We start from the raw sequence: 22,745 nt of genomic DNA on the forward strand, positions 1-22,745 counted from the left end.
CAAGTACAGTAAAAGTCCTCTAATCTGGCCACTAATAATCCAAAAATCCCAATACTCCGAATTTGTCAAGGCGAAATTTTTCTAACTATCCTGGGCATTTTTCAAAATTTTCTGGGATTTTTCCCTTTTTCTGGGCTTTATCTAAGCTTTTCACTGGCTTGGACTTGCTCCTAGACTTGGATGTACCTGCCCGCAACTATTCACCAATACTTCTAGGCATTTCTGGTGAGTAAAACAATAACCCATACCATTTTAAGTGTTTATTTAATGATCATGTACATATTTCTAATGTTTTTAAAGGACCCTCCCAATAGTTTGAAAGACTCTCAGTCCCCTGTGATTCGGATTACAGGACTTTTACTGTAGTATGGGATGCCTTCTATAGTGACATGGGTAGAGTGGTGACTGAACAGGGAGCTCCTGACTGAAGTGTTAATGAACAGTATGGAGCTCTCAAGAAAAATCTCTAGAGAGTTACTAATTCAGTGTGTGGATGGAAAAGGGGTCCTCCATGACATCAGGTAACAAAGTGGTTGGATGAGGGTGTACAAGCTGCAGTTAAGGAAAGAAGCAGATTTTTCCAGGAATGGAAAACGAGTGATAACAGAGGAAGACTTGGCTACCAAGTATAGGGCTAGAAAGGTTGCATACAGGGCAAAACCTGACTCTCACACTTCGCCGGATAACATAAATAGTGCTGAAAGGAAAGCTATGGTATTTGAGGTGGCAAATCAGATGAAGAAGAAAAGCTGGGATATCATCGGCAAGCAGCATGCGAAGAATGGTGACAGCAAGGTTGCAGTGGGCAGTGAGGATATTAACGATGCCCAGAGAGAGCATTAAACCAGTTGCTGAATGAGGAATTTGACAGGAACACAAAAGGCTTGGAGTCAGCAGATCCAGTGTTTGGCCCTTAGTCTTTGACTGATGCTGCTACTGTAAGCAGTGGAGTTGGAGGGATGCAGTTACAGAAGGCAGCAGGTGTGTCTGGGTTGACTTTTGAAATGTTGAAGGGCTCAGGAGATACAGGAGTGGGTTTGGTTAGTGATTTCTATTCTATCTATCTATCTATTGCCAGACGCCTCAATCAAGTTTGGGGTGGCCACAAACAAATCGCCTCCAAGTCGCCCTGTCCCCAGCCATTTCACTGCCCTGCTCCCAACTCACACCCCCCTCTCTCATATACCTCTCCACCCCATCCCTCCATCTCATCCTCGGCCTCCCTCTCCCTCTTCCCCCCTCCACCTCACTCATATACACTCTCTTCGTCAGTCTTTCACCCTCCATCCTCTCCACATGGCCAAATCACCTCAGTGTGTTCCTCCTAACGCTTCCTATCACATCCACATCTACACCACAACGCTCCTTTATATCCTCATTCATCAGCCTGTCTCTCTGTATGACTCCACAAGCTCCCCTTAAATAACTCATTTCCACTGCTCTCACTCTTGACTTTTGTCCTTCCAACAACGTCCAAGCTTCACTTCCATACGTTAGAGTTGGTATCACAATACTCTCATGTAATAACTTTTTCACTTCCATGCTCACTTCCTTGTTTCTTATCACTGCTTTCAAAGAACCAGCAACCTTTCTTCCCTGCTGTACCCTTTCAAGCACTTCACCCTCCAAACCTCCATCCTTACTCATCACACTACCCAAGTACTTAAACGTACTCACATTTTCCAATTCCTCGCCATCCAACCTCGCTGTACATTCACTGACTTCACCTCTCTCATAGACCATCACTTTACTCTTCCCTACATTCACCTTTAGATTCCGTTTCTTACACACTCCCAAACTCATCCACCAAGCCTTGCATCTCCCCTTCGTCTTCACTCAACAACACAGTATCATCTGCAAACAACAGTACAGGGAGTTTCCAAACACTATCCTCTCTCGCCAGAGCCACTCCAACATCCACTACCCTACCTTGTACCTCTTTTATTACCCCATCCATGTACAGATTGAACAACCATGGAGACATGACACATCCCTGTTTCAACCCAACTTTCAAAGAGAAAAATTCACTTACTTCACCATCCACATGCACTGCAGCCTTCGCACCATCGTAATTCTAATTATATATGAGTGTGTTGTTTCAGATGACTGGCTGAAGAGTATGTGAATGAGTGTATGGGGATGTGTGATGCCCTGTAAGGAGGAAACTATAGAGGCATAGAATTTTTGAACCAGATAATGAAGATAATGGAGAGAGTCCTAGAAGGTTTGTTAAATCTAAAATCTGTCTATCATGGTTTGTCACAGCGAGGGTCTACTGTATTTACAGGAGACTCTTGCTGTACTGGACTAATCTGGGGGAGGCCAGGTTTGTTAAAGCCAAAAGTTCATTAAATCCAAAGATCAACCTTCTCAGGTGGGAATTCAAGCACATGTTTGAAAATAAATGAGTAAAACATCATATTCCATATTCTAGTACTGTACTAAAAATGAAAACTATACCCATTTTACACTTATTTGGCCCACAATTTTGCCCTTTGGCAGCATATTTCACATCCTTGTCATACCACTTCTTCATTACTAGGACAGTACAGTATTACTGTACTATATATATATATATTATTGGCAAAATAGGTTCTTAAGAAACAAATTTCGGAGTGGAAAGTAAGCCAAGAGGAGCAACAATTGTACGCTCTGTTGAACAACGTTGTAATACTGTTGATCTTAAAAACCGTACGGGATGTAACTGAGGAAGTTTGTGCCTAGGCCAGTGAAAGTAGGTTTCCGGTAAACACTCGTGGATAAATGAGAGGGATGATTGTTAACTAGAATGTCCAGGAATGGAAGGCGTTTATCTTTTTCAACTTCATGAGTGAATTTTATGTTAGGATGCTGGGAGTTTATATAATCCATAAACTTATGAATATCAGCAGGGTTTTTATACATAACGAAAGTATCGTCCATGTACCTTCGGTAAAAGATGGGTTTAAAATCAATGGGACAATTATTAAGCCAAGTTTGTTCATGGTGGCAAAGAAAAGCATTAGCATATGAAGGACCCAGTGGTGACCCCATCGCCACTCCATCTTTTTGAGTAAAAAGTTTTCCATTAAATGTAAACAAGGAGTGGTGGGTTGCTATCTCCAACAGGTTGTAAAATGATTTTCAGTCCAAGCCAACTGAAGTAAGAGTAGAAATACTGGTGTTATCTGTGATGAGCCGAGTGGTTTCATGCAAGGGAACATTCGTGAAAAGGGATTCTACATCAAAGCTACCCAGGGTGACAGGGTGATCAAATCTCAGAGAAGTGACTTCCCTGACAAACTCTGCAGAATTTTGAACCGTATATTTATTTGTACATAGGGAACTGATCAGGGGAACCAAAAATTTTGCTGTGTTATAACTGAAGGTACCAATAGATGAAATGATGGGTCTTACAGGCGTGTTAGGTTTATGAACTTTGGGGAGACCACAGAGATAACCAGGAACTGAGCCCGAAGCATGCAGACTATTAGTCATACTATCACCTACTTTATCTTTAATACTTCGCAGTAATCTATTTAGTTTGTCTTCATGTTTTAGGATGGCAGATGGAATATCAGAACTGACGACCTTAAATTTAGAGGTGTCACTAAGAATATGATTAAGCTTTAATACATAATCATCCTTGTTCATGATAACTACGCCCTTTCCTTTGTCAGGACAAGTAATAATTATGCCGTCATCATTTTTGAGTGATTTCAAAATCTTACGATATCCATAGTCCTCTTTTTGTTCTTTGAGATGTGCAGAGTGGTGTCTAAAAGAATTTTTAGCTAAAGCAGATACATTATGCCACACGTAAGTCCAGTCTTGTTTGTAAAGGCTGCATTTCTTTAAAACTGAACATAATCTCTCAAAAGGTAAAAAGAACTTAACATAGTTTAAACGAACAGGACGGAGAGCAAAATCCAAGCCTAACGACAAAACATCCTTCTCTTCCTTAGTCAAACACCTTGAAGAGAGGTTAAAAATGACTTTATCTATATCAACTGAACTATTGATGTCAATTCCTAACCCCCTAAGCTTATGTGAATATGCAGCTACAATCTTATTGATATTTTTCTTCACAAAACATTCAATGATTACACTGAGACATTTGAAATCAAAATATGAAACAAGGTTTTTTAGCTTATATTTCAATGCATCAATTTCTCTATTAAGTTTAAGCAGTTTGTTCTTCTGCTTCCTTATTTCAACATCCAAAAGGTGAAAGAGCCAAGATCTATATGTTGATGTGGCATAAAACCTTGAATCATGTAATTTAAATCTAATGAAATTAGGCACTTGGCCATAATCCCTACATGTCCTTAAAAAAATGAGGTCCCTTTCCACCTTCTTGACCTTGAATGCTGTCTTCTCAGTGCTCCTATAGCATCGCAGTGTGGGTTGGCCATATCTTGTTAATAAAATATCCGCAATAGATCTTCCTCTTGGGAAGCTTAGTCTTGTCAGGAAAAGTAGTACCAACGTTGTGATAATAAAGATGCTGTACATCACAACGTTGGTACTAAATATACGGTTCAAAATTCTGCAGAGGTTGTCAAGGAAGTCACTTCTCTGAGATTTGATCACCCTGTCACCCTGGGTAGCTTTGATGTAGAATCCCTTTTCACGAATGTTCCCTTGCATGAAACCACTCGGCTCATCACAGATAACACCAGTATTTCTACTCTTACTTCAGTTGGCTTGGACAGAAAATCATTTTACAACCTGTTGGAGATAGCAACCCACCACTCCTTGTTTACATTTAATGGAAAACTTGTTACTCAAAAAGATGGAGTGGCGATGAGGTCACCACTGGGTCCTTCATATGCTAATGCTTTTCTTTGCCACCATGAACAAACTTGGCTTAATAACTGTCCCATTGATTTTAAACCCATCTTTTACCGAAGGTACATGGACGATACTTTCGTTATGTATAAAAACCCTGCTGATATTCATAAGTTTATGGATTACATAAACTCCCAACATCCTAACATAAAATTCACTCATGAAGTTGAAAAAGATAAACGCCTTCCATTCCTGGACATTCTAGTTAACAATCATCCCTCTCATTTATCCACGAGTGTTTACCGGAAACCTACTTTCACTGGCCTAGGCACAAACTTCCTCAGTTACATCCCGTACGGTTTTTAAGATCAACAGTATTACAACGTTGTTCAACAGAGCGTACAATTGTTGCTCCTCTTGGCTTACTTTCCACTCCGAAATTTGTTTCTTAAGAACCTATTTTGCCAATAATAAGTACCCCATCAGTGTTTTCGATAAACTATTAAGCAGGTTTTTAAATTCAAAGTTCTCCTCAATCAGGCCTGTTCACACTGTAGATAAGGAGTGTTTATATATATATATATATATATATATATATATATATATATATATATACAGCATATATTAACGTCCAACTCTGGGCAAAGGCTTCAGGGCCTATTCCCAAGTCCCAGTACTCCTCCTTGGGGCCCAGTGGTCCTCCTACATCTCCACATGTCACAACTTCGGCGCTAACACCCACCATCCATACTGAATACATGCTATGGCTGTCTCATACAAGACTGGTGTACTGGTATTACAAGCCAACAATCATGATGGGGAGAGGGCAATTTCTGGACAAGCTGGAATATACAGAGTAGGAAACATAAGTACTGTTCCCTATTTAACGACTGTTGTTCGTTATAGCCGATGAAAGTTCAACAGGCTCTGAGGTGTTCACTAAATCCAAAATCTGTTATACTGAGGTGTGTTATAACAAGGGTCTACTGCAAATTGCTGCCATTACCTTCCTGTATGGGCAAGATCCACCCAGTACTCAAGTGAACTCTTTGTTTACATTCAATGGACTGATTGGTGCCAAAGGGGTTAATATATCAAGAAGCAGACTAACAAATTCAGACTCAGAAAAAAAAAAAAAAAAAAACTGACTGGAACTTGGTACGTATCGTCAATCTGAAACTGGGCTGGGTCGTTGTCGTTCTGGGGTGTACGGGATGAAAGTAGGTTCAGGAACATCGTAAGCAGCTCCAGGTTCTCCCCAGACACGTTGGACACTTGGAAGATCGGACATAATCTAAGGGAAGAAACCAACACTAATGCTTTGGATACATGGACATCTGAAACATAAAACAACCTATGACATGAAAAAATAAATATGAATTAAACAAACAAGAGGATAATTAACCATCATCATCAGTCTAACTCCAGTTTCCCATATCCACAGGGTAGAGGGAAAAGTTCAGACAATGTTCTCAGACTGCCTTGTTGGTGTTGCTGTTTTTGCAACCCCAAGCTCATCTGAATGTGAACCAAGAGGATTGCAGGATACTGGCATTTTAACCTGTCATGCCAAGACATCTGTTGAGATTTATGTTGGAGTATGGTCTGTGCTGTGATAGTGTACTACATAGGTGAGTAAATGTGCTGTGGTATAGGGGGCTGCAATGCAGTGTGGACACAGTTGACTTTATAAGTTCCATTTTGTGTTGACACTGTACTAGGGAACCAGGGAACACTAACACAATCTCCATTCTTTTCTGCCAGAGGATATACAAGGCTGTTTTAACTCAAGTGCTGGGAGGTGGAGTTGCTTGCTGCTCCCCCCCCCCTCCCTACCACACATATTTGACAGAATAATGACGACAGATACTCACAAGGAGAAACAAAGTGATCTAAAATGTTTTGAAAACAATCTTCATTTTTTGGCCTGGAGTTAGGGAGGTAGCATTGGAAGACACAGTAATGCATTCTGACATTCTGAAACACCCAGAAAGGAGGATGGCAATACCGTATATATGGTGTGTATATCCTAACAATTCTACTAATGCCGTTACCAATACGATTCGCCAAACTGATGTCGCCGATATTTGCAATTTTCCAATACCAAACTAATATCGATATTCACTGTTGGGATATCTACTATGGACGGAAGAATCATTAAAATTACTTCAACAAAAGATTTTGTTCACTGTTTTGCCTGATCTTGTGGGAAAGAATGTTGCTACCTTGATACTATTTTGCAAATTAATAGTCTTACTCAAAATCACAGAAGGTTTATAAGAATAAGTGGGTGTGAAAAAAAAAAAAAAAATGAAGACCGAAAAAAAGTTGAGACTGAGCTATTGTGTGTAATGGTGGTTCATAAGTGTGGTGGCCATGTGGGTTTACGTACATATATACTGTACACACACTGTCAAAATAAGCACAAAATGCCCACAACCATTAGTTATTATATTCTTTATTTAGTCATAATACTTACAGACACTCTTCTCACTATAGTCTAAATAAAGTAAAGATTTACTGCATATACAGTGGAATCTCCTATATCTCAGCCTTACGGTACTGAACACATGCCGCAATTTGAGAATTCCACAATTTAGAAATAGCTATTGTATTTCGCGGGGTATAAGACGTGCTTTTTTGTCTCAAAATTACCTTCAAATATCCCCACGTGTCCTGGAGGCTACACTAGACAGATTCACTTTGCTCCATTTAGAAGAATCTCTTATACAGATGATGATCTCACTGCTTGGCAGTCACAAGTATTTTCTAGAGTATAAAGACCTTTGATTTATTGTAAAAAATTACATTCACTATTGTATATACACTCAGATTTTATCATTCGAAACACCCAAGTTCAAGAACAGAACACACAAGGTTTGTTTACAACTGGCCATGTGATGGCCTAGGGCAGGGTTCTTCAAACTACGGGTCCCGACCCATTACTGGGTCGCCAAGTCCTCCAAACTGGGTCGCAGGCTGACAAAAATAAATACATGAATAAAATAAAATAATAATGTTCGTGACAATAAAATAAATATGAAGTTCATACATGTACCCACCTAACACAGTTTTATACTCGAATATTCATATATTTAATTATCAATAAAACAAAATCATAGCACAAAATTAATATTAGCCTTCTTGAGAGAGAGAGAGAGAGAGAGAGAGAGAGAGAGAGAGAGGTGGGTGAGGCAGTGGTGGTGGGGGTGGCAAATGTGAATCGAACGCGTAAGCTGCGACGAGTACTTCCAGCTTTGAAACGAAAACGGGTTTAGTTACATTTGAGTTTTAAGAGTGTGCAGAAGTCTACTTTAGTTATATAACAGTTCATACACCCACACTCAAATCAAATGGATCGATTTGTTATTAGAAAGGGTGCCATTGCTACTCAGGCACCAAAGCCTTCTTGTTCAAGTGAGAAAGACAAACAGACAAAGTCAGTGGCAGAGAAGCCTGGTATGTCTCGTATGGGTGAGGCATCATCGCCTGTGCCCTCTTCTGAGCCTCTTGCCAAGAAGAAGAAATCATGGCTAAGGCAATATAGTGAAGAATTCTTGAAGTATGGATTTATTAAGTATGATAAAGATAAACAAGAACCCAGGCCACAGTGTGTTATTTGCAATGAAGTTCTTGCAAATGAAAGTTTGAAGCCTTCAAAATTAAAGAGGCACCTTGAATCGAAACATGTTGAACTAGTAGGAAAATCAGTAGAATTTTTTCAAAGAAAAAAGGAACAATTGAATTTATCAGTGAAAATCCTTAGTAAATCAACCACTCACAATGATAAAGTGCAACTGACTTCTTATCTAGTTGCTTATCGAATAGCAAAAGAGAAAGTGCCATATACTTTTGGTGAAAAACTTATCCTTCCAGCCACATTAGATATAGTGACTACAGTGCTTGATGAGAAATCGGCAGAGAAAGTTAAATGTGTCCCTGTCAGTGACACAACAGTATCTCGGAGGATTAGTGATATTGCAGAAGATTTGGAATTTCAGTTGGTTTCACGCCACCAGGCTGCTGAAGGTGAAGGGTATGCTATCCAGCTGGATGAAAGTACCGACATAGCTAATTGTGCAACACTCCTGGTTTATGTGAGATATCCATGGGAAGATGACTTCTTGGAGGATATATTGTGCTGCTTGACCTTACCTACACACACAACAGGGTCAGAGGTCTTCAGAGTGTTGAATGACTGTGTAACTGGAAAATATAAACTGAACTGGGCAAACTGCAAGGGCGTCACCACAGATGGAGCAGCAAATATGACAGGAAAAAATCGTGGTGTTGTGAGCAAAATATCAGAGGCTGCAGGTAATAATGTAACTTGGAATCATTGTTTCATTCATCGTGAAGCTTTGGCTGCAAAAGGAATCCCTGCCAGCTTGAAAAATGTTCTAAATGAAGCCGTAAAACTTGTCAATCTTATCAAAGGAAGTTCATTGAATAGCCGTTTGTTTGAACAACTTTGCTGTGAAATGGGAGTTGACCAGTCACACTTGTTGTACCATACTGAAGTCAGGTGGCTTTCCCGAGGAAGAGTTTTAACCAGGATATATGAACTAAGGATGGAGATAAATATATTCCTTCTAGAAAAGAAATCTCCAATGGCAGAACTATTTGTCAGGAATGAGTGGCTTGCACAGCTATCATATTTAGCAGACATTTTCTCAAAGCTCAATGAACTTAATCTAAAACTACAAGGAAAGGAGAATGATATATTCAAACACGGAGGAAGTACAAACATTTAAGAAATCACTAAAGACTTGACAAGCAAGAGTTAAAGCAGACCAGCCTGTTTACTATATGTTCCCCACACTTTTGCAACACATTGAGGAAAACCATGTCAATGAAGAATGTTTGCAGAAAATAAAAAAGGATATAGACATACACCTTCAGTCTCTGTCAGCCAGCTTTGAACGGTATTTTCCAGAAGAAAAAATGACTCATCTGAAAGAAAAACACTGGGTAAAAGATCCATTTCTATTTGAAACCCCAGATTCAGTTGTTGAATTAAACTTTACACCCAGTAAGGAAGAAGAGTTAGTCCGCCTAACTAGTGATAATTCATCAAGAATGAGGCACAAGACATAAACATTGTCATCTTTCTGGTTAAGCCTATCCAAGGACTATCCCAATTTAAGTAAAGAAAGTGTCACTCTCTTGCTACCTTTTACAACCAAGTACATGTGTGAGGCTGGTTTCTCAGTCTTAACGAAGTTGAAGTCCAAGGAAAGAAATCGCCTTGATGCCACCACTGATATGCGTGTGGCCCTATCTTCCTGCAAACCAAACTGGTCCAGGATAACAGCCAACAAGCAAGCCCACCCAAGTCACTGAATAGGTAAGACTAAGTGCAAATTAAGTGGAAATTATTCTATGCTTGCCACACTTTATTGAAAGCATACACACACACACACACACATTTTATGTATATATATATATATATATATATATACAATTACTAACATTACATGGTTATAATTCTGGTTAGAATGCCTTTTTATCATAATTATTGTGCTTCAGTTTTTGGCCTTGTATTCTTTGACATTGATAATTCTGGTCATTTGTACAAGATCTTTCTGTATGGGTCGCGAGAATGATGTCATAGTAAAAACTGGGTCACGACTGAAAAAGTTTGAAGAACCCTGGCCTAGGGATTTAGCAGTACTGTATAGCAATTTAGCATCTAGGATTCACACAACTCTAGCAGGCTATGATCACTGTTAACTCCCTGCTAACCTTCTGAAATGCAGTCATGATCACTTTGCTTGCCATCCACTCAGTAACTAGTACGGGAATCATATTGGAGATGTTGGCTAGCACGACTGCTAAGTCACTGTAACAGAGATCTGTCCCACATGGAAATTCAGTAATCCTTGTTTGGCTGGCTTCTCTTACTGATATTTTGTTTAATTCAAAACAAGAATATCATAGAAGGTAACAGTCTTATATTACTGTTAGTAAAAAATGGGAAAAACAAATGCAACATTAAATAATACTGCCTGAAATTACAGCGTTTTTGCGGTTTAACAATTTAGTGCTTAGCATTCACCCAGTCGGAAATTAGCATGATCACTGGTGAACTGCCTGCTAACTACTGAAAGGCAATCATCATCACTTTACTTGCCATCCACTCACTAACTAGTAAGAGAATCATATTGGAAATGTTGGCTAGCATGACTGCTGAGTCATTATAACAGACATCTGTCTCAAATGGAAATTCAGTAACCCCTGTTAGGCTGGCTTCTCTTACTGATACTGTATTTTGTTTCATTTGAGAAAAGAATATCATAGAAGGAAACAGTCTTATATTACTGTTAGTGAAAGATGGGCAAAACTGTTTCGACATTAAACAATACTGCCTGAAATTACAGCATTTTAGCGGTTTAGAAGTTCAGCACCTAACATTCACCCAGTCAGAAGTTAGCATGATCATTGGTGAACTGCCTGCTAACTACTGAATGGCAATCATGATCACTTCACTTGCCATCCACTCACTACCTAGCAAGGCAATCATACTGGAGAGAGGCATGCTAGCGAGACTGCTGAATCATTATAAAAGATGTCTGTCCCATGTGGAAATTCGATAACCCATGTTAGAATGGTTTCTGTCACTGGTATTTTGTTTAATCCAAGACGAGTACATTGTACAAGGAAACAGTATCATAATACTGGTCGAGAAAAACAGGAAGAACAATTGCAACATTATACAGTACTGCCTGAAATTACAGCTACTGTACATTGTGTTTTTCAGCCGTTACTGAAGCCACTCAGGGATCAGCTACTTACAGTTCCATGTTATAAAAACGGGATAAAATTTACGGAGCAGATAATTAATATAATATTTGAAATCGCCTGTACCGGATGGGGATGATGATGGTGATGATGAATATCGTTGGCATTTATCACCTCTTTATCCAGGTTATTCCGTGCTTCAACAGTTCTGTAGGGGAAGCTGTATTTCTTGGTCTTTCTTGCATGTGGTCCTTTTCAACTTTTTTTCGTGACCCCACGTTTCTCTTTCGTCCCACAAAAACAGGTCCTCCCTATCAAGCTTCTCCATTCCCTTGGATACTCTGTACACATTAATCAGATTTCCCCTTAACCTTCTTTTCTCTAGGGTTGAAAGATTTAGTCTCAACAGTCTTTCCTCATATGGTCATTCTCTCAAGCCAGGTACCATCTTTGTTGGTGCTCTTTGTATTCTTTCAATTCTTCTTATATCCTTCTCATGTGGTGACCCTATCACTGCTGCATATTCCAGCCTTGGGTGAATTACTGGTACAGTCAACATTTTCATTATCTCTTCATCCAGATAAGTAAACACAACTTTTATGTTTCTCAAAAGGTTATCTGTATCTCTGATGATATGATTACATGATTTTCCGGGGAAAGGTTGTCTGAAAACAGTACCCCTTAATCTTTCTCTTCTTTAGTTTTACTAATCCATTCGTTCCCCATTTTATATTTTCCTGTTTGTCTCTTTGTGCTCTTTCCAAATTCCATTGCTTTACATTTCTTTGCATTAAACTGCATTTCCCACCTTTGAATCCAGTCAGATATCTTATCAAGGTCCATTTGCAGCTGTTTACAGTCTTCCTCTTTTTTCACTTTCCTTTATCCCTACAGTCCTAAACGGCCCTGTGGGGGTTTGCGTTACTTTGACACCCTGGCCAGCCCAGTAGAACAATTGCAATAAAAACCTGCATTTAAATTTTCCAGCTTCTTTCTTGATGTAACCTACTCCAAGACCATCCCAGATACGAGATGAGAGGGAGGGAGGGAGGGAGGAGGGCTCTAGTCCACCAACAGAGTGGGGGGTAAGGACCCCCCACTGCCCTGTCTCTCCCTCTGCCTATCCCCAGTCAATGCCTTATGTGACGTATCCCACTCTTCCTACTACCACTACAGCATAGAGGAGAGGTTAGGCTGTAACAGTGACTCCCCTCCTGCCCCCCGCCCCCCCACTTTCCACTCACCTTATCCCCCTGGCTTGGTTGATGAGACGTATCCCTCACCACTTCTCCTTCCTATTCCAATGTGCAGATAAAGGTATATATTTCCATGCTCTGCTCTCCCTCCCTCTGGAAATTCCCCACCCTCCCTCCACCTTCCTCCTTTCCTCCTCTGCGTTACTCCCCTACACTCTCACATGATGCATCAAATGAGGATTCATTTCCCAACTTTACTGCACTTTATAAACCTAAAATAAGACTTTGCTTTATTGTAGCAATACCTAGTGTATGTATAGTAATATGTGTGTATGTTATTCGCCCAATGTAATGCATATTACTGGAAATTTACCATGCATTAACGTATTTCTTCTGTGGATTACGTCTCTATGCCACTACTTTTTACACCTTTGGCATTGTAAGTATTTGTTTTCCTACAGTAAGTGAAACATTTTTGCACATACAAAGCCATGATATACCTATAGGTTACAGATATCTCATGATATTTTATTATATTATCATGTTTGTAGTATTCAGTTCACTGATGAATGTATCATTTCTATCTTTTGCATGATTTTTTTTTTTTTTTTCCAGGAATTTTTATTTTTTAGGATATGACAGATTTCGTTCAGGTTTAGTTAGGCAATGTTCATTCATGTCTATGAACATTATTCACCTTGAATATTGTGAGTTTTGACAGGTAAGTCACCATAATGAGGCCATTTTCTGCAACGTACCACCTCTCACCATACTGGGAAGGGTAACTATAATTTTCTTTGCAGCGCTGCTATGCGAGAACTACTCGGTCAATCTGGATGAGACTTACATCTTCGGGCATGTAAATTCTTGCTCTTGAAATGTATGATGTAAATTTTGACACCACCCCCCTGGGGGTAGGGGGGTTTCAAGAATACTCCCCCAGTATCCCTGCTTGTCGTACGAGGCGACTAAAAGGGTTGGTGGTGGGTTAGTGCCCCACCCCGTAAAAAGAACTAACTAAAAAAGCAAATAAAGCGCCTCGGACCCGGACGGACCATACGTTGACGACTAAGGAACGGACAAAGGACATTCTGAGAGTAGGAACGTGGAATGTGAGAGGAGTGAATGATGAAGTGAAAGAGAGAGAGATTGTCCAGGTGCTTGAGGATGCAAAAGTGGATATATGTGGATTGACTGAAACTAAATGGAAAGGTGAAAGGATGAGAGAATGGGAATACGGTGTAGGTATATGTGCGGGAGTCAGTGAGAATGAGAGGGCAAGAGAGGGAGTATGTCTGATGATAAGCAAGAAGTGGAAGGAGAATATAAGAGAGTATGGAACAGTGGGTGCAAGGATTGTATGGGTGAGGATGAAAGTAGGTATACAAGCATGGGCGATTGTATGTGTGTATGCTCCAACTGAGGATCGAGTGGCAAGAGTGAAAGATGAGTTTTGGGCGAGAGTAGAAGCATGTATGGACAAGTTTGAGAGGAGCGAGAGAGTGCTGTTGATTGGAGACATGAATGGCAAAGTCGGGAATGTACGAGTGGATGGAGTGGTTGGTCAGTGGGGTGTGCCAGCGGAAGTAGATGGGAATGGTAGTGCTTTGGTGGACATCTGTGCTGGTAAGGGGTTGGCAATAGCCAACACCTACTTTCGTCATAAGATGATCCACCGGTATACATGGAGAGTAATGAGGAGGATGGATGGTGAACTTGTTGAACGAAAGGCAATGATAGACTACGTGTGTGTGGATGAGCGAATGAGAAGACAAGTGTTGGATGCAAGGGTGTGGAGAGGGTGGGGGAATGGAGTCTCGGACCATCACTTAGTGATGGCCAAGGTAGAGCTGCAAAGAAAGTGGTTGAGGAGGCGAAGGGGAAGACAGGAGGAAGCAGCTCCTGTGAGAAGAGTGGAGAAATTGCAAGATAGTGAGAAGAGGACAGAGTATAAGAGCATAGTGGAAGAAAGATTGGGAAGGTATGAGCTAGAGCAGATGGAAGGGGTGGAAGACGTATGTAAGATATTCACGGAAGAGATAAGCGCAGCGTGTGAGGCGGTTTGTGGAGTGAGGAGGAGATGCAAGGGTGTGCAAGGGACAGCATGGTGGAATGATGAGGTGAAATGAGCTGTGGAACAAAAGAAGAAGGCATATGGTAAATGGTTGGTGAGTAGAGGTAGGGGAGAAGATGAGAGAGAGAAGAGAGAGGTATATGTGAGCAGGAGAAGGGAGGTTAAGAGACTGGTGAAGGAGAGTAAGAAGAAAGTGGATGAAGAGTTTGGGAGGAATCTGAGTGTGAAATGGAGGGAGAGTAAGAAATTGTTTTGGAAGGAGGTAAAGAAAGTAAGGCAGTGTGAAAGGGGAAATAGTAGGGGAGTGAAAGATAGGAATAATAGATTGTTGGTGGAGAAAAGAGAGAAATTGAGGAGATGGAAGGAGCACTTTGAGGATTTGTTGAATGTAGAGAGTGAGAGCAGTGTGAGTATAAGTGGTTGGGGAATGGCTGGGAGAAGAAGAGATGAGAGGAGGGAGGAAGAGATCAGTAGGTCGGAAGTAGTGGAAGCGATGAAGAAGATTAAGCTGGGAAAGGCCCCAGGAATTGATGGAGTGTGTGGTGAAATGCTTAGGTATGGGGGTGAGATTGTTGTGGAGTGGATATGGAAGTTGTGTAGATTGGCTTGGGAAGAGGGAAGGGTTCCAGAGGACTGGAAATCAGGTATAATTGTTCCTCTGTACAAAGGAAAAGGGGAGAGAGAAGTATGTGGTAACCATAGGGGTATTTGTCTTCTTAGTGTGACTGGTAAAATATATGGTAGAATACTCATTGATAGGGTTAGGCATATGACAGAGGAGCTAGTTGGAGAAGAACAAGGGGGATTTAGGAAGGGAAAAGGGTGTGTAGATCAGATATTTGTTCTAAGATGTTTAGTGGAGAACTATCTAGAGAAGGGAAGGAAAGTGTACGCTGCCTTCATGGACTTGGAGAAAGCTTATGACAGAATAGATAGGAAAGGTATGTGGAAGGTATTAAGAATATATGGAGTGGAGGGGAAATTGTTGAGTGCTGTGAAGAGTATGTACGAGGGAGCTAGGGCTACGGTGCGAGTGGATGGTGAGCTGAGTGAGTTCTTTGATCTCAATGTGGGACTGAAACAGGGGTGTGTAATGTCTCCATGGCTGTTTAATATATATATGGATGGGGTCGTAAAGGAGGTACAAGGTAGGGCAGTGGATGTGGGGGTGGCCCTAATGAATGAGGGTGAGATTTGGAAGCTTCCGGTGTTGCTGTTTGCTGATGATACAGTATTGTTGAGTGAAGATGAATGGGAGTTGCAAGGTTTGGTGAATGAATTTGGGACAGTGTGTAGGAGGAGGAAGCTGAAAGTTAATGTAAACAAAAGTAAAGTTATGGTGTTTGAGAGGAATGAAGTCACAGAGTGTGAAGTGAGGTTGGATGGTGAGGATATGGAGAATGTGAGTGCATTCAAGTACTTGGGTAGTGTGATGAGTAAGGATGGAACTTTGGGGGATGAAGTACGTGAAAGGGTACAGCAGGGAAGGAAGGTTGTTGGCACACTGAAAGCAGTGATGAGAAATAGGGAGGTGAGTATGGAAGTTAAGAAGTCACTGCATGATGGTATTGTGATCCCTACCCTGACGTATGGAAGTGAGGCGTGGACCTTGCAAGAGGGGAACAAGTCAAGAGTGAGGGCAGTGGAAATGAGTTACTTGAGAGGAGCATGTGGAGTGACATGGAGGGACAGGTTGACGAATGAAGAAGTGAAGGAACGTTGTGGGGTAGATGTGGATGTGGTTGAAAAGATTAGGAGAAATACACTGAGGTGGTTTGGACATGTGGAGAGGATGGAGAATGAAAGACTGACTAAGAGGGTGTATGTAGGTGAGGTGGAGGGAGGGAGAGGGAGGGGTAGACCGAGGATGAGGTGGAGGGATGGAGTTGAGAGGTATATGAGGGAGGGGGGGGGTGAGTTGGGGGGAGGGGAGTCAAATGGTGGGTGACAGAGTGACTTGGAGGCGTTTTGTCTGCGGCCACCCTTTGCGGGATTAGGGCGTCGGGCTATAGATAGATAGATAGAAATTTTGACATTTACAATACTTGAAAAAACACCCCTTTTTTGCAGTTCGAGGGAGCGTGGGCGCTGAGCGAATTGCGGACGTTAGGGGTTAATAGCTTAGCGTCACCTGCAAACAAGCTTATAAAACTATCTATTCCTTCCATCATATCATTTACATAAACCAGGAATTTGACTGATGCCAAAACTGACCCTTGAGGTACACCACCGGTCCTTTACGACTGTGGTCATCTCCCTATCTCCGAAAAAAAAGCTTTTAGCCACTTAAGTAAAGCTCCTTTTAGACCTCCTATGTGTTCAAGTTTCCACAACAATCTCCTGAGTGGTACCTTGTCAAACGGTTTCTTTGGGTCCAGAAAGACGTAATCAATCTATCCGTCCCTCTCTTGTGTACCATCTATCACACTTGAGTGAAAACTTAGTAGGCTTGTAGTACATGACCTTCCTTTTCTGAAGCCAAATTGACAATCTATTGTTGTATTAGTTCCTTCCAGGTATTTGATCTATCAGTCTTTCTCTATGATCTCACAAATTTTTGAACAACATTGGTTAGTGATACCGGCCTTGTTCCCTCCCTTGGATATGGGAACCACAATTGCTCTTTTCCAATCCCGGGGGATTTCACTCTTTGTTAGTGAGCTCATAATGATGTCATGTATTCTTCCTGTTAGTTACTTTCTACACTCTTTTATTATCCAGTTAGACACTCCATCTGGTTCCAGTGTTTTCCTAAAGTCTTGTTTTTCCATTAATTTCATCATTTCTTGTATATCTACTTGTACTTTATCCAGCACTAATTCCTTAGGTCTATCATTATTCTCACTAAACTCACTCTCTCTTGTAAAAACAGTTTGAAAACATTTGTTCATCATTTAAGCCTGAGTGCAGGGATCCTCGTAAATGACTCCATCTACTTTCAATCTGTATATCCCTTCCTTTCCTTTTAATTTTCCGTTTACATATCTGTAGAAGAGCTTTGGTTCATCCTTGCATTTGTCTACTACACTCCTCTCATAACTTCTTTTTTCTTCTCTTCGAATCCTTACATATTCATTCCTTTCCAGTTTATATTTCTCCCACAGATTGTTTCCTCCCATTCTTCTTCATCCCCTCCAAGTCTTTTTCCTCTTCATTCTTGCTTCTTCGTATCTCTTGCTAAACCACTCCTTGTTTCTCTCCTTGATCTTCATCTTTGGTACATATCTCTCAACTCCATCCTTGTACATCTGTAAAAACTCATCCCACTTTTCTTGAGTACCTCTTGCCCTGTTGAAATTTCTCCAGTCAGTTTCTGTGAAGTATTTTCTCAGCTTGTCGAAATCAGCTTTACCATAACTGTACTGCCCATTTCTATATGATTCTCTCCTTGCAACATCTCCTTCATCTTTTATTACACACTCGATGATAATGTGGTCACTTTTTCCTAGGGGGCAATTGTATATCAGTTCGTCAATAATATCCATTTGTGTGTGTGTGTGTGTGTGTGTGTATTTACCTATTTGTAGTATACAGGAATTGAGCAATGCTCGTGTTGTCCTGTCTCCATATCCACATTTATTAAGTCTACCTTTACACACATGAATGTTTTTCTCATGCACCACCTCTTTGTCTATGTCGTTCCAAATATTCAAGTATTTACCTAATATACCTAATTGTGATATACACGGAATGTACTATGCTCGTGGGTTTCCATCGCTGTTTCTCAATAAGTCAAATTTGGCTTTAAACTCGTTTAAGTTTTTAGACAGGACAATCTCTTTGTCCAGGCTATTCCATAAGTCTATACTTCTGTAAGGAAAGCTATATTTCTTGATATCCTTCAAGCAGCTTGACTTTTTCAATTTCATTCCGTGTCCTCTTGTTGCTCTCTTATCCCATATAAACAGATCTTCTTTGTCAATTTTATCTACTACCACCATGGTCCTGAACACTGCAATCATGTCTCCCCTCTTTCTCCTTTCCTCTAACGAAGGCAAATTCAGTTTTTCCAGCCTCTCTGTATGACAGGTCTGTCAGACTAGGGACCATCTTGGTTGCTGTTCTTTGTATTCTTTCAATCTTGTTTATATCTTTCTTTTTGTGTGGGGACCACACTACTGCTGCATATTCTAACCTGGGGCAGATCATTGCCACTATCAATTTTTTCATCATCTCCTCATCCATATAATGAAATGCTACTCTTATGTTAGTCAAGAGTTTATAAGTCTCTCCAACTATCTTGTTAATGTGCTTTTCTGGTGACAAACTATGTTGGACCAGCACTCCCAAATCTTTCTCTTCTCTCCTTTTTGTGATTAATTCATTACCCAACAAATAATTCAGTGATGGCCTCCTGGTACTTTTACCCATTTCCAATATTTTACATTTCTTTACATTAAATTTCATTTCCCATGTCCGGCTCCAATTGTGTATCCTATCCAAATCCTCTTGCAGTATTTTACAATCCTCCTCAACCTCTACCTTCCTCAAGATCTTTACATTATCGGCAAACAGACTTGCATAACTGTTCACTCCATCTACCAAATAATTTACGTAAATCAGGAACATTACTGGCGCCAACACCAAGCCTTGAGGGACTCCACTTGTTACTTCCCTCCATCCAGACATCCTATCCTTTATTACAGTCCTCATTTGTCTGTCCCTCAAAAAGTCTCTCATCCATTCCAGAAGTTTCCCCTTCAGTCCTCCTATATATTCTAGTTTCCACATTAGTCTTTTATGAGGTACCTTGTCAAAGGCCTTCTCTAAGTCTAAGTACACACAATCCACCCAACCATCTCTCTCCTGAACCACGTCAATTGCTCTTGAGTAAAAGCTCAACAAATTAGAAACACATGACCTTCCACTTCTGAATCCAAACTGACATTCAGCCAAAATATTCATCTCTTCCAGATATTTTATCCATCTGTCTTTCAGGATTCTCTCACACAATTTTGCGACCATGCTGGTTAGAGACACTGGTCTATAATTCAGGGGTTCTTCCCTGTTTCCTCCCTTGTAAATTGGTACCACATTTGCCCTCTTCCATTCTTGTGGCACTTTCCCCTCTTCCAGTGAGCATACGATTAAACTGTGAATTTTATCCGCCAGTTGTTCTCCGCATTCCTTCAGTACCCAATTAGAAATTCCATCAGGTCCTGGGGCTTTCCTTACATTTTGAGTTTCCAGTAATTTATACACTTCCTGTACCTCCACTTTTATATCTTTTATCACCGGATCATTTCTAATCACTCCCTCCCCTTCCACAAGCTCCTTTTCTTTAGTGAAAACTGACTGGAAACGTTTGTTCATTATTTCTGCTTGCATTGCCGCATCCTTAAAGACCTCTCATTCTACTTTCAGTTTGGTGATTCCTTCCTTTTGTTTCAGTTTGCCATTAACAAATCTATAAAACAGTTTGGGTTCATCCTTGCATTTGTCTATTATACCTTTTTCAAAATTCCTTTCTTCTTCTCTACGTATTCTTGTGTATTCATTTCTTGTTCTTTTATATTCTTCCTTTGTTCTGTTGTTACCTCTCTTTCTCCAATTCTTCCATGCCTTATCTCTCTCTTTTTTTGCTATCATACACCTTCTATTAAACCACTCCTTTTTCCTGTTTTCTTTCCCTCTTACTCTTGGTACAAATTTTTCCACTCCCGAATTATACAGGTCTAGAAAGATATCCCACTTCTTCTGTATCTCTCTTGTTTCTGTTCTTACCTAACTGTTCTTACCTAATTGTATCTTTACAGGAATGAGTCAAGCTCGTACTGTCCAGTGTCTTAAACCATATTTATCGTACATATCCTTAAATTTGTGAATTGTTTTGGCACACACTATTTCATTCGGTAGTGCATTCCATTGATCAATTGCTCTGTTTGGGAAACTGAATTTCCTTACGTCTTTATCACCTCTCTTCTTATGCAGTTTTTTGCAGTGTCCTCTTGCTGATGCTGCTCCATATGTTAAGTAATCATTTATGTCTATTTTCTCCTTTCCTGATACGCACTTATATAGCATTATCATGTCACCTCTTTTCCTTCTCTCCTGTAGTGTTGGTAGATTCAGTTTAATTAGAGTTTCTTCGTAGCTTAGGTCCCCTTAAGCTTGGTATCCATCTTGTAGCGGCCCTTTGAACTTTTTCAATCTTGTCTATATGCTTTTTGAGATGAGGACTCCAGACTACTGATGCATATTCCAGGGTTGGTCTAATGAATTATGTTATTATCCTTCTTAGCATGTCTTCATTTATGTATGTGAATGCTATTCTCACATTTGCAAGCAGTGTATACATGTTCCGTACCTTCTCGCTGATGTGGTCAGCCGGAGATAGTCTGTTATTGATAATCACACCTAGGTCTTTCTCTCTTTCTGATGTGTATAGGGTTTTATTTCCTAACTTATAATCCCAATCAGGTCTTTTTCCACTTTTACCAAACTTGATTACATGACACTTGTCCACATTGAATTCCATTTGCCATGTACTACTCCATTCATGAAGTTTGTTTAATTCTTCTTGTAGCTCCCTACAAGAGTCTGTGCTAGTAATTCTCCTTTGTATTTTTGCATCATCTGCAAACATATTCAGATAGCTCTCATTTCCAGTGTTACTGTTTATATCATTTATATACACTAAAAACATGATTGGTGCCAGCACCGAACCCTGTGTGTGTGTGTGTGTGTGTGTGTGTTCTTACCTAATTGTTTTTACCTAATAGTATCTTTACAGGAATGAATCAAGCTCGTATTGTCCCGTGTATTAACCCAATTTTCTTATGCATATCATTAAAGTTATGAATAGTTTTGGCACACACTATTTCACTTGGTAGTGCATTCCACTGATCAACTGCCCTACTTGGGAAACCGAATTTCCATACGTCTTTTTCATCTCATTTCATGTAGTTTTTTGCAATGTCCTCTTGCCGATTCCCCACAGGTTATATACTCATTTATGTCTATTATCTCTTTCCCTGAGATTCCTTTATATAGCATAATCATGTCTCCTCTTTTCCTTCTCTCCTGTAGTGTTGGTCGATTTAATTTTTCTTGTCTTTCTTCATAGCTTAGATCTTTTAAGCTTGGTAGCCATCTTGTCATGGTCCTTTGTGCTTTTTCAATCTTATCTATGTATTTTTTTGAGATGAGGATTCCAGACCACTGATGCAAACTCCAGGGTTGGTCTGATGAATGATGTTATTATCTTTCTCAGCATGTCTTCATTTATATATGTGAATGCTATTCTCATATTTGCAGGCAATGTATACATGTTGGAGTGGCCCTAGTGAGAGAGAGCAGTGTTTGGAAACTCCCTGTGCTGTTGTCTGCAGATGATAATGTGTTGTTAACTGAAGACAAAGGGGAGCTGCAAGGCCTGGTGGATGAGTTTAGGAGAGTGTGTAAGAAATGGAATCTAAAGGTGAATGCAGGGAAGAGTAAAGTTATGGTCTTCAAGAGAAGTGGAGTCAGTGTGTGTGCAGTGAGGTTGGATGAGGAGGAAATGGAAATATGAGTGCATTTAAATACTTGGGTAGTGTGATGAGTAAGGATGAAAGTTTAGAGGGTGAAGTGCTTGAAAGAGTAAAACAAAGAAGAAAGGTTGCTGGTTCCTTGAAAGCAGTGATAAGACACTAGGAAGTGAGCATGGAAGTGAAAAAGTTACAGTATGACAGTATTGTGATACCAACTCTAATGTATGGAAGTGAGGCTTGGACCTTGTTGGAGGGACAGAAGTCAAGAGTGAAAGCAGTGGAAATGAGTTATTTGTGAGCAGCATGTAGAGTCACATGGAACGACAGACTGACAAATGAGGAAGTGAAGGATCGTTGTGGTGTGGAAGTGATAGGAAGCGTTAGGAGAAACACACTGAGGTGGTTTGGCCATGTGGAGAGGATGGAGAGAGACTGACTGACAAGGACAGTGTATGTGAGTGAGATGGAGGGGGGGAGAGGAAGGGCAAGGCC

General features: G+C 40.4%; 1 protein-coding gene across 1 annotated transcript in view; it reads right to left on the bottom strand.

Moving 5' to 3' along the window:
- The window catches only part of GTPBP1 (GTP-binding protein 1), a 463,031-nt gene that overhangs the window by 157,483 nt on the left and 282,803 nt on the right, over positions 1–22,745 (bottom strand). Inside the window, exon 8 of the mRNA XM_080276296.1 lies at positions 5,920–6,064. Within this exon, the coding sequence (XP_080132422.1) occupies positions 5,920–6,064 (145 nt within the window). The remainder of the gene's footprint in view (positions 1–5,919; positions 6,065–22,745) is intronic.

The sequence above is a fragment of the Coenobita brevimanus genome, chromosome 64 (genome assembly GCF_032717465.1).
Source record: "Coenobita brevimanus isolate Jiangsu-jjx chromosome 64, ASM3271746v2, whole genome shotgun sequence".
Taxonomy (NCBI): domain Eukaryota; kingdom Metazoa; phylum Arthropoda; class Malacostraca; order Decapoda; family Coenobitidae; genus Coenobita; species Coenobita brevimanus.